General features: G+C 49.7%; 3 protein-coding genes across 3 annotated transcripts in view; 1 reads left to right on the top strand and 2 right to left on the bottom strand.

The window, feature by feature from the left end:
• LOC119958895 (histone H2B 1/2-like) overlaps nucleotides 1-17,124 on the top strand; it is a 177,380-nt gene that overhangs the window by 105,817 nt on the left and 54,439 nt on the right. The window contains exon 4 of the mRNA XM_038787409.1: nucleotides 16,372-16,450. The gene's annotated coding sequence lies outside the window, so the exon portion shown is untranslated. The remainder of the gene's footprint in view (nucleotides 1-16,371; nucleotides 16,451-17,124) is intronic.
• Nucleotides 202-17,124, bottom strand: part of LOC119958909 (histone H4) — a 34,677-nt gene continuing 17,754 nt past the window's right edge. The window contains exon 3 of the mRNA XM_038787434.1: nucleotides 202-612. Coding sequence (XP_038643362.1) covers nucleotides 220-531 — 312 coding nt within the window. The 5' untranslated portion in view covers nucleotides 532-612 and the 3' untranslated portion in view covers nucleotides 202-219. The remainder of the gene's footprint in view (nucleotides 613-17,124) is intronic.
• Nucleotides 1,267-1,989, bottom strand: LOC119958877 (histone H1-like). Its single transcript, XM_038787391.1, has one exon. The coding sequence runs from the start codon at nucleotides 1,955-1,957 to the stop codon at nucleotides 1,295-1,297; it is 663 nt and encodes a 220-aa protein (XP_038643319.1). The 5' UTR covers nucleotides 1,958-1,989; the 3' UTR covers nucleotides 1,267-1,294.

The raw sequence follows: 17,124 nt of genomic DNA, 5'->3' as shown, positions 1-17,124 counted from the left end.
GACTGCGGAGAAAGGTTGTTTCAGACTGTACAGCACATCTATATCGCCTTCTAATGAGAAAACAAATGAATGATAGGAAAGAGGTTTCCAGGGTTTGACTCGCTAAACCAGCTCCATGGGTTATTCTGCTGCCATTCTAAGGTCAGTGCTCTCAATGTGAGGGTTTGGGCGGCTCTTAAAAGAGCCTTTGGGTTTTGTCAAATTGTTAAATGGAGTTTCTCAGCCGCCGAATCCATAGAGAGTGCGGCCCTGACGTTTGAGAGCGTAAACCACATCCATGGCGGTGACCGTCTTGCGCTTGGCGTGTTCAGTGTAGGTGACGGCGTCCCTGATCACATTCTCCAGGAAAACCTTCAGCACCCCGCGAGTCTCCTCATAGATCAAACCCGAGATGCGCTTGACCCCGCCACGGCGGGCCAGGCGGCGGATTGCTGGTTTGGTGATGCCCTGGATGTTATCACGAAGCACTTTGCGGTGCCGCTTTGCTCCGCCTTTGCCCAGTCCTTTGCCTCCTTTCCCTCTGCCAGACATGATGCTTCTTCAGTCAAATCGCTGCTGAATGAGAGACGAGCTGCTGCACTTTCCTTTATTATACAGCCCGCCCCGACCTGACTGAGAAAGAGAGAGAGGCGGGGAGCAGACTGAGTGACAGACAGAGCAGTGAAATGTCTTTGACCCTCCGCCTCCTGCCTGCTCCAACCCACATTTTATATTCCAAACAGAAGTGAAAAAAGCGCGCTGAACACGGACAAACTGCAACATCATATAGCAGCTAGTTAGAAACGCGGATCTATTAAATCCAGGCATGTCAGTAATATTCCGGCCCAGTCCACTCCTTTCTAGAACCAGCCGACCTATCTGCTCCCATTTCAACCCCAGCTCCGATTCCATCCCCACACAACTCCTCTCCCAGACAGGTTGGGAATTTTACTAACATCCCTTCCAGCTGATATAAAGTGTTTGAGTTGTGAGGCGGGATTTCTCCGCCATGTGAAGTATTTTACAGACTCTTCCCATGAATCTGTGAATAATGAAACTAATACAAACTGTGACTGTTCCCCGGTTAGGAAGAGGCAGCAACTTCCCTGTGTTTTAGTGCAGAGTGGGGGGAGAAGCCCGGTGCAGAGCATGTCAGCGAGTGAGCGGCAATACTGGATTGACATTTCTATCTGAAATCTGCTCCCAGCACCGGGACAGGGATTCATTGGTCGGGGGATCAGCTCTTTCCGGAGAGATGTGGGTGGCTTTGAGAAGAGCCTTTGGGTTCAGAGGTTTACAATTTGCTCGCGTTCTTTCACTTCTTTGCTGGTTTCTTAGCCTTTACTGATTTCGCTTTGGAATTGGCCCTCGATTGGGTCTGCTTTATTCCGCCCTTGATCTTTTTCACAGGAGAACTTTTCTTCGGGGCTGCTTTCTTCGCGCTCTTTTTGGGAGCTGCCGCCTTCTTGGCTGCTGCTTTCTTGGGAGATTTCTTGGCTGCGGGTTTCTTGGGAGTTTTCTTGGCTACGGGTTTCTTGGGAGATTTCTTGGCTGCGGGTTTCTTGGGTGCTGCTTTCTTGGGAGATTTCTTGGCTGCTGCTTTCTTCACTAAAGGTTTCTTGCCTGCTCCAGTCTTTATCACTTTCCCCCCGGTTGTCTTCTTAACGATCTTGAAGGAGCCGGAGGCGCCCGTGCCCTTGACCTGAGCCAAGCTGCCGTTGTCCACACTCCTCTTGACACTTTGCTTGATCTGGGACCCCCGTTTATCCACATCGACCCCTTTGCTCCGCAGCTGCTTCTTTATGGCCTGTAAGGAAACCCCCTTGCGATCGCCGCTATCCGCCACAATCTTGTGGATCAGCTCGCCCAGCCCGGGACCTTCTGGTTTCTTCCGGAGAACCACCTTCTTCTGCTTCTTGACAGCCTTGACTGGGGCGGCGGCTGGAGGAGCCGTTTCGGCGGCTGCACTTTCGCTCATGTCCGGGACTCGGCACAAAATCTCTCCGTCAATGTGAAGTGGCTGAGAAATGAAGCCTCTGGTGGCGGCACTGAGCAACTTAAAGGCAGCGAGCGGACGGGGCGGAGACAACCTGCTCTCAGCTCCAGGCTGCTGCTGCTGCCTCTGTGTTTTTCTCTGGTCATAAACTCTCCAATTCCACTCAAATTCCAGCTCCACAGTGTCCCAGGATAAATCCTTCCTGTCTCTCACACTCTAAGGTTTGCTGTAGGCAGTGGCGTGCAGAGGAGGGGGGGGGGGGGGGGGGGGCGACGGTGCGCTGGCCCCGGGCATCGATTGGATGGGGGCAGCAGCGTGAAGAGAAGGGAGCATGCCCCGCGGGCGGCCGGAGTGCGCCTGCGCACCGCGGGCGGCCGGAGCGCGCCTGCGCACCGCGGGCGGCCGGAGCGCGCCTGCGCACCGCGGGCGGCCGGAGCGCGCCTGCGCGCCTGGTGAACAAAAAGGGCGCGAAATCTCCCGAATCAACGGCAATCAATGCCACCATGGGTGAGTTTTATTTATTCTTTATCTTTATCTTTTGATCCATTTTTAAACTCTTCTCTGCACCCTCTCTATAGTTGTCAATTTACTAAACTGTCGTGCCCAGAATTTGACATTTGGGCCAGGGGCACCCATTTGGGACAGAACCAGTATTTTATGAAGATTCATCATGGCCTCTTAACTTTTGCCCTCTTACCCTTTATACTTAAAGCCCAGGGTCCTATAAATGGGAGATTCGCAGAGACAGGGGCAGCACGGTAACATGGCGGTTAGCATAAATGCTTCACAGCTCCAGGGTCCCAGGTTCGGTTCCCGGCTGGGTCACTGTCTGTGCGGAGTCTGCACGTCCTCCCCGTGTGTGCGTGGGTTTCCTCCGGGTGCTCCGGTTTCCTCCCACAGTCCAAAGATGTGCGGGTTAGGTGGATTGGCCATGCTAAATTGCCCGTAGTGTCCTAAAAAAGTAAGGTTAGGGGGGGGGGGGGGGCTGTTGGGTTACGGGTATAGGGTGGATACGTGGGTTTGAGTAGGGTGATCATTGCTCGGCACAACATCGAGGGCTGAAGGGCCTGTTCTGTGCTGTACTGGTCTATGTTCTATGTTCTACTTGACTGCAAGCTGCTGGAGCTCAGATCTTGAACAAAGCTTTATATCTGGATTTGGGGACCCTTTATGCACTGGCATAGTGCACAAACAGGCCCCACATGACCAGGGTTTTGTGAAGAAGAAGGGATCTGGAAATGTGTCGACTGTGAAAATTATATTTGTGGAAATTGGGTGAAGTAATGCCGTTGTTTGATGAGACTTGGTGCTAAAGCTTTAGAGAAATGAAGATGGAATTTGATTTGAAGAAGTTCAACGTTTTGAAGGATATTGTGGCTGAAATGAATGTGATACGTGTTGAATGGGCTGACTGAGAAATGTGTGAGATATGTCTTTGTATCTGCTATGTGTAATTTATCGGTCATATTATTGCAATTTTCCTGTTAATTCATGTTTAATTTACGTTGATTTTGGTGTGATTGCTAATATAAAAGTGAAGTTTTGTATATTGGTCTTAGTTGGGTTGTTTGTAGTTTGTTTCCACAAGGGTCATAACAGTATTTCCATGACGTTGCTGCTCTTATCCTTCTCCATGGGGGTTGCAGAGGAGGGAGGCACAACTTTCGAGACATAACATCTCACCCATTGCTGCAAAGCAAAATGACTGAAGAAGAGAACAATATCCCTAGAATCCCAGCGCTAAGGGGAAATTGACTAACTCTTACAGCGCAATTTAACCTCAGGCAGCCGTCCTATACCTTAGAGATGACCTAGAGCAGGGGTGGGCAAACTACGGCCCGCGGGCCGCATGCGGCCCGCCAAAGGTATTTCTGCGGCCCTCCAAGTCATTAAAAAAAAAATTTGTTTTAAATTTTTTTTTTTTTTAATTTTTTTTAAGGTTAATGGGGGGGCTGTTGGGTTACTTACTGGTATAGGGTGGATACGTTGACTTGAGTAGGATGATCATTGCTCGGCACAACGTCGAGGGCCGAAGGGCCTGTACTGTTCTATGTTCTGTATGAGGCGCCCAGAATCATAACCGGGTGAAGTAATTATTTTACTTAATATACTATGCGGCCCTTTGTGAATTGTGAATTTCTGAATGTGGCCCTTGCACGGAAAAGTTTGCCCACCCCTGACCTAGAGGCAGCTTGGGGCCTGTCGTGAAGGTGAGTGAGTGCCTTTAAATTTGCTTACCTTTCACCGGGAGCAGGGTTTGAGGGAATATCAGGTAAGCTCTTCGTTTCTTTTTCTTCTTGTTTTTTTTAAATCTAGAGGTGATGTCAGGGAAGGCAGTACAATGCTTCTCCTGCAGAATGTTTGAGGTGAGGGACGCCGTCAGTGTCCCTGCTGATTTCATCTGTGGGAAGTGCACCCAACTCCAGCTCCTCAAAAACCGTGTTAGGGACCTGGAGCTTGAGCTGGATGAACTTCGGATCATTCGGGAGGCAGAGGGGGTCATAGATAGGAGCTTCAGGGATGTAGTTACACCAAAGACTGGAGATAGATGGGTAACTGTAAGAGGGACTGGGAAGAAGCAGTCTGTGCAGGGACCCTAAGCCATGGGGTACGGACCTCTGGCACGGAGTCTGTCCCTGTTGCTCAGAAGGGAAGGGGGGAAAGGAGTAGAACATTAGTAATTGGGGACTCAATAGTCAGGGGCACAGATAGGAGATTTTGTGGGAGCGAGAGAGACTCACGTTTGGTATGTTGCCTCCCAGGTGCAAGGGTACGTGATGTCTCGGATCGTGTTTTCCGGGTCCTTAAGGGGGAGGGGGAGCAGCTCCAAGTTGTAGTCCACATTGGCACTAACGACATAGGTAGGAAAGGGGACAAGGATGTCAGGCAGGCCTTTAGGGAGCTAGGATGGAAGCTCAGAGCGAGAACAAACAGAGTTATTATCTCTGGGTTGTTGCCCGTGCCACGTGATAGTGAGATGAGGAATAGGGAGAGAGAGCAATTAAACACGTGGCTACAGGGATGATGCAGACGGGAGGGATTCAGATTTCTGGATAACTGGGGCTCTTTCTGGGGAAGGTGGGACCTCTATAGACAGGATGGTCTACATCTGAACCTGAGGGGCACCAATATCCTGGGGGGGAGATTTGTTAGTGCTCTTTGGGGGGGTTTAAACTAATTCAGCAGGGGCATGGGAACCTGGATTGTAGTTTTGGGGTACGGGAGATTGAGAGTATAGAGGTCAGGAGCACAGATTTGACTTCGCAGGAGGGTGCCAGTGTTCAGGTAGGTGGTTTGAAGTGTGTCTACTTCAATGCCAGGAGTATACGAAATAAGGTAGGGGAACTGGCAGCATGGGTTGGTACCTGGGACTTTGATGTTGTGGCCATTTCAGAGACATGGATAAAGCAGTGACAGGAATGGTTGTTGCAGGTTCCGGGGTTTAGGTGTTTTAGTAAGGTCAGAGAAGGGGGCAAAAGAGGGGGAGGTGTGGCGCTGCTTGTCAAGGACAGTATTACAGTGGTGGAAAGGATGCTAGATGGGGACTCTTCTTCCGAGGTAATATGGGCTGAGGTTAGAAACAGGAAAGGAGAGGTCACCCTGTTGGGAGTTTTCTATAGGCCACCTAATAGTTCTAGGGATGTAGAGGAAAGGATGGCGAAGATGATTCTGGAAAAGAGCGAAAGTAACAGGGTAGTTGTTATGGGAGACTTTAACTTTCCAAATATTGACTGGAAATTATATAGTTCGAGTACATTAGATGGGTCGTTCTTTGTACAATGTGTGCAGGAGGGTTTCCTGACACAATATGTTGACAGGCCAACAAGAGGCGAGGCCACATTGGATTTGGTTTTAGGTAATGAACCAGGCCAGGTGTTAGATCTGGAGGTAGGTGAGCACTTTGGAAACAGTGACCACAATTCGGTGACCTTTACGTTAGTGATGGAAAGGGATAAGTATACCCCGCAGGGCAAGAGTTATAGCTGGGGGAAGGGCAATTATGATGCCATTAGACATGACTTAGGATGTGTAGGTTGGAGAAGTAGGCTGCAAGGGTTGGGCACACTGGATATGTGGAGCTTGTTCAAGGAACAGCTATTGCATGTTCTTGATAAGTACGTACCAGTCAGGCAGGGAGGAAGGGGTCGAGCGAGGGAACCGTAGTTTACCAAAGAAGTGGAATCTCTTGTTAAGAGGAAGAAGGAGGCCTATGTGAAGATGAGGCGTGAAGTTTCAGTTGGGGCGCTTGATAGTTACAAGGAAGCGAGGAAGGATCTAAAGAGAGAGCTAAGACGAGCAAGGAGGGGACATGAGAAGTCTTTGGCAGGTAGGATCAAGGAAAACCCAAAAGCTTTCTATAGGTATGTCAGGAATAAAAGAATGACTAGGGTAAGAGTAGGGCCAGTCAAGGACAGTGGTGGGAAGTTGTGTGTGGAGGCTGAGGAGATAAGCGAGATACTAAACGAATACTTTTCGTCAGTATTCACTCAGGAAAAAGATAATATTGTGGAGGAGAATGCTGAGACCCAGGCTATTAGAATAGATGGCATTGAGGTGTGTAGGGAAGAAGTGTTGGCAATTCTGGACAAGGTGAAAATAGATAAGTCCCCGGGGCCTGATGGGATTTATCCTAGAATTCTCTGGGAAGCCAGGGAAGAGATTGCTGAGCCTTTGGCTTTGATTTTTAGGTCATCATTGGCTACAGGAATAGTGCCAGAGGACTGGAGGATAGCAAATGTGGTCCCTTTGTTCAAGAAGGGGAGTAGAGATAACCCCGGTAACTATAGGCCAGTGAGCCTAACGTCTGTGGTGGGTAAAGTCTTGGAGAGGATTATAAAAGATACAATTTATAATCATCTAGATAGGAATAATATGATTAGGGATGGTCAGCATGGTTTTGTGAAGGGTAGGTCATGCCTCACAAACCTTATCGAGTTCTTTGAGAAGGTGACTGAACAGGTAGACGAGGGTAGAGCAGTTGATGTGGTGTATTGGATTTCAGTAAAGCGTTTGATAAGGTTCCCCACGGTCGGCTATTGCAGAAAATACAGAGGCTGGGGATTGAGGGTGATTTAGAGATGTGGATCAGAAATTGGCTAGTTGAAAGAAGACAGAGAGTGGTAATTGATGGGAAATGTTCAGAATGGAGTTCAGTTATGAGTGGCGTACCACAAGGATCTGTTCTGGGGCCGTTGCTGTTTGTCATTTTTATAAATGACCTAGAGGAGGGCGCAGAAGGATGGGTGAGTAAATTTGCAGACGACACTAAAGTCGGTGGAGTTGTAGACAGTGCGGAAGGATGTTGCAGGTTACAGAGGGACATAGATAAGCTGCAGAGCTGGGCTGAGAGGTGGCAAATGGAGTTTAATGTGGAGAAGTGTGAGGTGATTCACTTTGGAAAGAATAACAGGAATGCGGAATATTTGGCTAATGGTAAAATTCTTGGTAGTGTGGATGAGCAGAGGGCTCTCGGTGTCCATGAACATAGATCCCTGAAAGTTGCCACCCAGGTTGATAGGGTTGTGAAGAAGGCCTATGGTGTGTTGGCCTTTATTGGTAGAGGGATTGAGTTCCGGAGCCATGAGGTCATGTTGCAGTTGTACAAAACTCTAGTACGGCCGCGTTTGGAGTATTGCGCACAGTTCTGGTCGCCTCATTATAGGAAGGACGTGGAAGCTTTGGAACGGGTGCAGAGGAGATTTACCAGGATGTTGCCTGGTATGGAGGGAAAATCTTATGAGGAAAGGCTGATGGACTTGAGGTTGTTTTCGTTAGAGAGAAGAAGGTTAAGAGGTGACTTAATAGAGGCATACAAAATGATCAGAGGGTTAGATAGGGTGGACAGCGAGAGCCTTCTCCCGCGGATGGAGGTGGCTAGCACGAGGGGACATAGCCTTAAATTGAGGGGTAATAGATATAGGACAGAGGTCAGAGGTGGGTTTTTTACGCAAAGAGTGGTGAGGCCGTGGAATGCCCTACCTGCAACAGTAGTGAACTCGCCAACATTGAGGGCATTTAAAAGTTTATTGGATGAGGGAATAGTGTAGGTTAGATGGCCTTTAGTTTTTTTCCATGTCGGTGCAACATCGAGGGCCGAAGGGCCTGTACTGCGCTGTATCGTTCTATGTTCTAAAGATAAAGAGGTCAGTGAATAGCTCTAGAACGTGTGCAACTACGTTTTCTATAGGTTTTTTGGTGATATTTAATGAAATATTTACGTGGGGCTTTGGGGCACACAATCAAGATTTGCCCCGGGCATCACCAGACCTCTGCACGCCACTGGCTGTAGGAAAGGTTTCACGCGATTTGAATGCTCCATTTCGGATTTAAACCCGTTTTACTGATGCAGTGTTCGCGCTCTCTCACCCGATCGCTCTCATTTTCCCAACCTTTCCGCAGAAATCTGGAAAGCAGCATCTAAACTGCCCTGAAATCCAACTTGGGAAAGTAGGAGGGGATCAGGGGGATTGATTGAATGAACAATATTTCCATTTTGTCCCAGAGGGATTGGGAGATCTGCTGATCAGAGCGGACACACAAACACAGTTGGTTTCTCCTGTTTGGCCCGCCCCTTTCACTCTCTCTTCCACAATATTCACATCCACACACAAGGTTTGGAAATTACATTTCCCAGGGCAGAATTCTCCCTCTTCTCAACATTTGTTTCCAAATCGGTGCCTTAATTGTAGATTTTCATCTCACTTACTGATCAACTGAGTTTTCTGCTCCCTATCTTCTGTTTCCCTAAATACCCGGCAGCAGACAGTCATATTTTAAAATCTAAACTCATTGATGACACGTTTTTCATGAATGTGGAAATACAATTGATCTCCTCTCCAACAGTGGAGATTTTCCTGTTTGATGTGATCCTCCTGCACTGCCGGTAACACTGAACCCCAAACTCAACAAGCAGGGACACCCAGTTAAAGAATAGTCCCACCCCCTCTGAGAGTGGAGATTTTCACAGTGACACAGATTCTGACCATTCTGAGCCGAACAGCAAATTTCAAAAATAAAGATGGACTCACAGAGCTGGACTTTCTGTGTGGAGGAGGGACAGTGACCGTCTCACTCACAACACGGCAGCAGTGTTCTCATTGAGAGCCAGTGTTACGCGTGTTATCACTGTGTCCACAACGCTCCCGATGACATATTGAAATTGAGAGAGAAAGACAAAGACAATAGAGAGAGTGACATAGAAACAAGGATAAGGATGGACTCATAGGTCAGGACTTTCTGTGTGGAGGCGAGATAATTCCAGAATCCGGGCACCAGGAAATCAGAGGAATGTTTACAATCAGGGGAGCTTCCATCCAGGAGAGAGTTTAAAATTGGTGAGTGTAAACCAGGAGAGTGTGTAAAACCAAGACAACGTGCACAATACAAAGTGTGTAAACATGAGAGTTTGTAAACCAGGGTAGTATGTAAAACAGGGGAATGTGTTAAGCAGAGACTGTATTAACCAGAAGATTGTGTGGATCACGGGACTGGTAATACCAGAGAAGTGTGTAAATCTGAAGGAGTGTTGAAAGATAGAGGAGTGTTCACAAGAGACTGTGTAAACAAATGGAATGTTCAGACGTTTGGAAGGGCTGGAAACAGGTGAGTGCATGAAGGGGGGGTGAGTGCATGAAGGGGGGGTGAGTGCATGAAGGGGGGGGTTAGTGCATGAGGGGGGGGGGGGTGAGTGCATGAAGGAGGGGTGAGTGCATGAAGGGGGGGTGAGTGCATGAGGGGGGGGGGGTGAGTGCATGAAGGAGGGGTGAGTGCATGAAGGGGGGGGTTAGTGCATGAGGGGGGGGGGTGAGTGCATGAAGGAGGGGTGAGTGCATGAAGGGGGGGTGAGTGCATGAAGGGGGGGGAGTGCATGAAGGGGGGGTGAGTGCATGAAGGGGGGTGAGTGCATGAAGGAGGGGTGAGTGCATGAAGGAGGGGTGAGTGCATGAAGGGGGGAGTGCATGGAGGGGGGGTGAGTGCATGAAGGAGGGGTGAGTGCATGAAGGAGGGGTGAGTGCATGAGGGGGGTGAGTGCATGAAGGGGGGGGGAGTGCATGAAGGGGGGGTGAGTGCATGAGGGGGGTGAGTGCATGAAGGGGGGGTGAGTGCATGAAGGGGGGTGAGTGCATGAAGGAGGGGTGAGTGCATGAAGGAGGGGTGAGTGCATGAAGGGGGGGGGAGTGCATGGAGGGGGGGGTGAGTGCATGAAGGGGGGGGAGTGCATGGAGGGGGGTGAGTGCATGAAGTGGGGAGTGCATGAGGGGGGGGAGTGCATGAAGGGGGGGAGTGCATGAAGGGGGGGAGTGCATGAAGGGGGGGAGTGCATGAAGGGGGGGTGAGTGCATGAAGGGGGGTGAGTGCATGAAGGAGGGGTGAGTGCATGAAGGAGGGGTGAGTGCATGAAGGAGGGGTGAGTGCATGAAGGAGGGGTGAGTGCATGAAGGAGGGGTGAGTGCATGAAGGAGGGGTGAGTGCATGAAGGAGGGGTGAGTGCATGAAGGGGGGGGGAGTGCATGAAGGGGGGGTGAGTGCATGAGGGGGGTGAGTGCATGAAGGGGGGGTGAGTGCATGAAGGGGGGTGAGTGCATGAAGGAGGGGTGAGTGCATGAAGGAGGGGTGAGTGCATGAAGGGGGGGGGAGTGCATGGAGGGGGGGGTGAGTGCATGAAGGGGGGGGAGTGCATGGAGGGGGGGTGAGTGCATGAAGTGGGGAGTGCATGAGGGGGGGGAGTGCATGAAGGAGGGGAGTGCATGAAGGGGGGGAGTGCATGAAGGGGGGGTACATGAAGGGGGGAGTGCATGAAGGGGGGGAGTGCATGAAGGGGGGGAGTGCATGAAGGGGGGGAGTGCATGAAGGGGGGGAGTGCATGAAGGGGGGGTACATGAAGGGGGGAGTGCATGAGGGGGGAAAGCATGAAGGGGGGGAGTGCATGAAGGGGGGGAGTGCATGAAGGGGGGTGTGCATGAAGGGGGGGGTGAGTGCATGAAGGGGGGGTGCATGAAGCGGGGGTGAGTGCATGAAGGGGGGGGTGCATGAAGGGGGGGTGCATGAAGGGGGGGTGCATGAAGGGGGGAGTGCATGAAGGGGGGGTGCATGAAGGGGGGGTGCATGAAGGGGGAGTGCATGAAGGGGGGAGTGCATGAAGGGGGGGTGAGTGCATGAGGGGGGGAGTGCATGAAGGGGGGGAGTGTATGAAGGGAGGGAGTGCATGAGGGGGGAGTGCATGAAGGGGGGGAGTGCATGAAGGGGGGGAGTGCATGAAGGGGGGGAGTGCATGAAGGGGGGGAGTGCATGAAGGGGGGGAGTGCATGAAGGGGGGTGTGTGCATGAAGGGGGGGGAGTGCATTAAGGTGAGTGCCTGAAGGCGGGGAGTGTATGAAGGGGGGGAGTGCATTAAGGGTGAGTGCATGAAGGGGGGGGAGTGCATGAAGGGGGGAGTGCATGAAGGCGGGGAGTGCATTAAGGGTGAGTGCATGAAGTGGGGTGAATGCATGAAGGGGGGGAGTGCATGAAGGGGGGGGAGTGCATTAAGGGTGAGTGCATGAAGGGGGGGAGTGCATGAAGGGGTGAGTGCATGAAGTGGGGGTGAATGCATGAAGGGGGGGAGTGCATAGAACATAGAACGATACAGCGCAGTACAGGCCCTTCGGCCCTCGATGTTGCACCGACATGGAAAAAATCTAAAGGCCATCTAACCTACACTATGCCCTTATCATCCATATGCTTATCCAATAAATTTTTAAATGCCCTCAATGTTGGCATGTTCACTACTGTTGCAGGTAGGGCATTCCACGGCCTCACCACTCTTTGCGTAAAAAACCCACCTCTGACCTCTGTCCTATATCTATTACCCCTCAATTTAAGGCTATGTCCCCTCGTGCTAGCCACCTCCATCCGCGGGAGAAGGCTCTCGCTGTCCACCCTATCTAACCCTCTGATCATTTTGTATGCCTCTATTAAGTCACCTCTTAACCTTCTTCTCTCTAACGAAAACAACCTCAAGTCCATCAGCCTTTCCTCATAAGATTTTCCCTCCATACCAGGCAACATCCTGGTAAATCTCCTCTGCACCCGTTCCAAAGCTTCCACGTCCTTCCTATAATGAGGCGACCAGAACTGTATGCAATACTCCAAATGCGGCCGTACTAGAGTTTTGTACAACTGCAACATGACCTCATGGCTCCGGAACTCAATCCCTCTACCAATAAAGGCCAACACACCATAGGCCTTCTTCACAACCCTATCAACCTGGGTGGCAACTTTCAGGCATCTATGTATATGGACACCGAGATCCCTCTGCTCATCCACACTACCAAGAATTTTACCATTAGCCAAATATTCCGCATTTCTGTTATTCTTTCCAAAGTGAATCACCTCACACTTCTCCACATTAAACTCCATTTGCCACCTCTCAGCCCAGCTCTGCAGCTTATCTATGTCCCTCTGTAACCTGCAACATCCTTCCGCACTGTCTACAACTCCACCGACTTTAGTGTCGTCTGCAAATTTACTCACCCATCCTTCTGCGCCCTCCTCTAGGTCATTTATAAAAATGACAAACAGCAACGGCCCCAGAACAGATCCTTGTGGTACGCCACTCGTAACTGAACTCCATTCTGAACATTTCCCATCAACTACCACTCTCTGTCTTCTTTCAACTAGCCAATTTCTGATCCACATCTCTAAATCACCCTCAATCCCCAGCCTCCGTATTTTCTGCAATAGACGACCGTGGGGAACCTTATCAAACGTTTACTGAAATCCATATACACCACATCAACTGCTCTACCCTCATCTACCTGTTCAGTCACCTTCTCAAAGAACTCGATAAGGTTTGTGAGGCATGACCTACCCTTCATAAAACCATGCTGACTGTCCCTAATCATATTATTCCTATCTAGATGATTATAAATCGTATCTTTTATAATCCTCTCCAAGACTTTACCCACCACAGACGTTAGGCTCACCGGCCTATAGTTACCGGGGTTATCTCTACTCCCCTTCTTGAACAAAGGGACCACATTTGCTATCCTCCAGTCCTCTGGCACTATTCCTGTAGCCAATGATGACCTAAAAATCAAAGCCAAAGGCTCAGCAATCTCTTCCCTGGCTTCCCAGAGAATCCTAGGATAAATCCCATCCGGCCCCGGGGACTTATCTATTTTCACCTTGTCCAGAATTGCCAACACTTCTTCCCTACGCACCTCAGTGCCATCTATTCTAATAGCCTGGGTCTCAGCATTCTCCTCCACAATATTATCTTTTTCTTGAGTGAATACTGACGAAAAGTATTCATTTAGTATCTCGCTTATCTCCTCAGCCTCCACACACAACTTCCCACCACTGTCCTTGACTGGCCCTACTCTTACCCTAGTCATCCTTTTATTCCTGACATACCTATAGAAAGCTTTTGGGTTTTCCTTGATCCTACCTGCCAAAGACTTCTCATGTCCCCTCCTTGCTCGTCTCAGCTCTCTCTTTAGATCCTTCCTCGCTTCCTTGTAAATATCAAGCGCCCCAACTGAAACTTCACGCCTCATCTTCACATAGGCTTCCTTCTTCCTCTTAACAAGAGATTCCACTTCTTTGGTAAACCACGGTTCCCTCGCTCGACCACCTTCCTCCCTGCCTGACTGGTACGTACTTATCAAGAACATGCAATAGCTGTTCCTTGAACAAGCTCCACATATCCAGTGTGCCCAACCCTTGCAGCCTACTTCTCCAACCAACACATCCTAAGTCATGTCTAATGGCATCATAATTGCCCTTCCCCCAGCTATAACTCTTGCCCTGCGGGGTATACTTATCCCTTTCCATCACGAACGTAAAGGTCACCGAATTGTGGTCACTGTTTCCAAAGTGCTCACCTACCTCCAGATCTAACACCTGGCCTGGTTCATTACCCAAAACCAAATCCAATGTGGCCTCGCCTCTTGTTGGCCTGTCAACATATTGTGTCAGGAAACCCTCCTGCACACATTGTACAAAGAATGACCCATCTAATGTACTCGAACTATATCTTTTCCAGTCAATATTTGGAAAGTTAAAGTCTCCCATAACAACTACCCTGTTACTTTCGCTCTTTTCCAGAATCATCTTCGCCATCCTTTCCTCTACATCCCTAGAACTATTAGGTGGCCTATAGAAAACTCCAACAGGGTGACCTCTCCTTTCCTGTTTCTAACCTCAGCCCATACTACCTCAGAAGAAGAGTCCCCATCTAGCATCCTTTCCGCCACCGTAATACTGTCCTTGACTAGCAGCGCCACACCTTCCCTCTTTTGCCCCCTTCTCTGAACTTACTAAAACACCTAAACCCCGGAACCTGCAACAACCATTCCTGTCCCTGCTCTATCCATGTCTCTGAAATGGCCACAACATCGAAGTCCCAGGTACCAACCCATGCTGCCAGTTCCCCTACCTTATTTCGTATACTCCTGGCATTGAAGTCGACACACTTCAAACCACCTACCTGAACACTGGCACCCTCCTGCGAAGTCAAATCTGTGCTCCTGACCTCTATACTCTCAATCTCCCGTACCCTAAAACTACAATCCAGGTTCCCATGCCCCTGCTGAATTAGTATGAAGGGGGGGAGTGCATGAAGGGGGGGGGAGTGCATGAAGGGGGGGGGAGTGCATGAAGGGGGGGGAGTGCATGAAGGGGGGGGAGTGCATGAAGGGGGGGGGAGCGCATGAAGGGGGGGGAGTGCATGAAGGGGGGGGAGTGCATGAAGGGGGGGGGAGTGCATGAAGGGGGGGGGAGTGCATGAAGGGGGTGTGCATGAAGGGGGGAGTGCATGAAGGGGGGGGGCGTGAGTGCATGAAGGGGGGGGGGGGGGTGCAGAACCCAGCGGAGTGCATGAAGCAGGGAAGTATATCAAGCAGGGGAGTGTTTGAAATTAGGGGAGTGGGCAAATGAGGAGAGCGAGTCAACTCGGACAGTAAAAAACGGGGGAGTGTATCATCCAGGCAGTGCATAAACCAAGGGAATGTGTAAACCAGAGGAATGTGCATTACTAAATTGTGTGTCCTTCAGGCTAGCCTGTAAATCAGGGTCCTGTGTAAAAGCTGGTGATTGTGTAAAATATTGGGAATTATATATATCCACAGGAGCTTATAAACAAAGAGAGTGTGTAAAGTAGGGGGGGAGTGCAAACCAGGGACTATACTAAATGAGGGGAGTGTGTCAACCAGAGAAATGTGTGAAATCGGAGATTGTGTAAAATGAGCGGAATGTATTAAACCTGGGATTGTATTAAACCAAAGGAGCCTCAAACACTGGAAAGTGAGAAAACCGGGAGATTGAGTGAACCCGGGACAGCGAGTGAACCCGGGACAGCGAGTGAACCCAGGACAGCGAGTGAACCCGGGACAGCGAGTGAACCCAGGAGGTGGAACAGTGGTTAGCACTGCGGCCTCACTGTGCCAGAGACCCGGATTCAATTCCAGGGTTGGGTGACTGCTTGTTTGGCGTTTGGACCTTCTCCCCGTGTGTGTGGGTGGGTTTCCTCCGGGTGCTCCAATTTCCTCCCACAGGCCAAAGATCTGCAGGTTAGGTGGGTTGGCAATGCTGAATTATGGCTTCGTATCCAAGGATGTGTTGGTTCAGTGGGGTCACGGGTTTATGGGGATAAGGCGGAGAGTGGACCTGGGTGGTCTTTCAGAGGGTCGGTGCAGACTCGATGGGCCGATTTGCCTCCTTCTCACTGTAGTAATTCTATGGTTCAGTGGAATGGTGGTTTGCAGAAAGTGTGAGTTTGAGGGGCTGAATGGCAGTGTAATAACAAACAAGCTGCAGGCAATGGCTGCAAATTGAATATCTCATTGGGACAAACACACAGCTACAAAGGTGATTGGTTGAGCCCTGGGCCACTTGCACACACACACACACAGTCCCCCCAACATGGGCTCTGTCGGAGGTTTTGCTCCAAATGTGATAACAGTGAAATGGGGAATATTCCCATTGATTCTCAATGTTGGATTGCTGCGGGGATCTGCGCATGCCCGGGGTAGCCCCGCCCCCTGCTAGTCGTCACTCTGAAGGTGAGAGCGCATGCGCAGTCCCTTCTGCGCAGGAAACAGCGTTCTCATTGTAGCAGCCCATCCATTTGGGAGTGTGAGCAAAGAGGCTCAGAGATCATTACTGACTTGGGGGGAGTTCAGGGAGAATCGGGGGCTGTTTGCAAGAGGCGCAGCGGGAGCCCCATCTTGTTCCGGGACTTGGAGTGAGCGGGGGGAAGGGAGAGCTCTTTCTGGGCCTGGCTTATTGTCTGATTCTGGGGCAGGATTTGCACAGTATTTTCTTTATTTTACTGATTATCAGTTGAAAGAATTGATTGATCTATCATTGGCCTCATCTGACCCTGATTTACAAGAGATTTGTTTTCTTCCCCCTAGTTCAACAGATGAAGAGATGAGTTCCAAGATGATGATTTCTCAGCAACATGAATGTGGAGCCGTCTCCTTCTAACTGACAGTAAGTACAATATTAATCCAACATTGCAGAGACACAGACACAACATCAGCTCCACCGTCACAGGGAACAGAAGCAGCCACACTTACATTGAAATGAAATGAAAATGAAAATTGCTTATTGTCACGAGTAGGCTTCAATGAAGTTACTGTGAAAAGCCCCTAGTCACCACATTCTGGCGCCTGTCCGGGGAGGCTGGTACGGGAATCAAACCGTGCTGCAGGCCTGCTTGGTCTGCTTTAAAAGCCAGCAATTTAGACGAGTGAGCTAAACCAGACCCTGTCCCTCAAGTCCCAGATAAACATGTCCAATCCAACAGTCCTCATTATCCAATTGAAGAAATTCAAGTAAATCTGGACCTCTGGAGAAAATGTAAATAGTATTTACAGATACACGAAAGGACAGGTGGGATAATTTTCCACAATTCACCACTAATCTCTCATGGAATGTTGGATCAACTTTTGATAACTGCGTTTCATCTGTAAAGTAATCAGTACAGTATTAATTAGGCTATAGATTCAGCAATCAATGTGCAAGTATCCATTTGCACTTTTTGTAACTTTCTTAGTTTAATATATATCAGAAGCAAAGCTCTTGAATGAGGCATTAACAGAAAAATTTTACATTTAAATAGTTCTCCAAAAGGAAAAATTACCAGATTGTAAGGCCATCCTTTC

This window comes from Scyliorhinus canicula, chromosome 31, assembly GCF_902713615.1.
Source record: "Scyliorhinus canicula chromosome 31, sScyCan1.1, whole genome shotgun sequence".
In the NCBI taxonomy this organism is placed as follows: Eukaryota; Metazoa; Chordata; class Chondrichthyes; order Carcharhiniformes; family Scyliorhinidae; genus Scyliorhinus; species Scyliorhinus canicula.
This window is presented reverse-complemented; position numbering and strand designations above follow the sequence as displayed.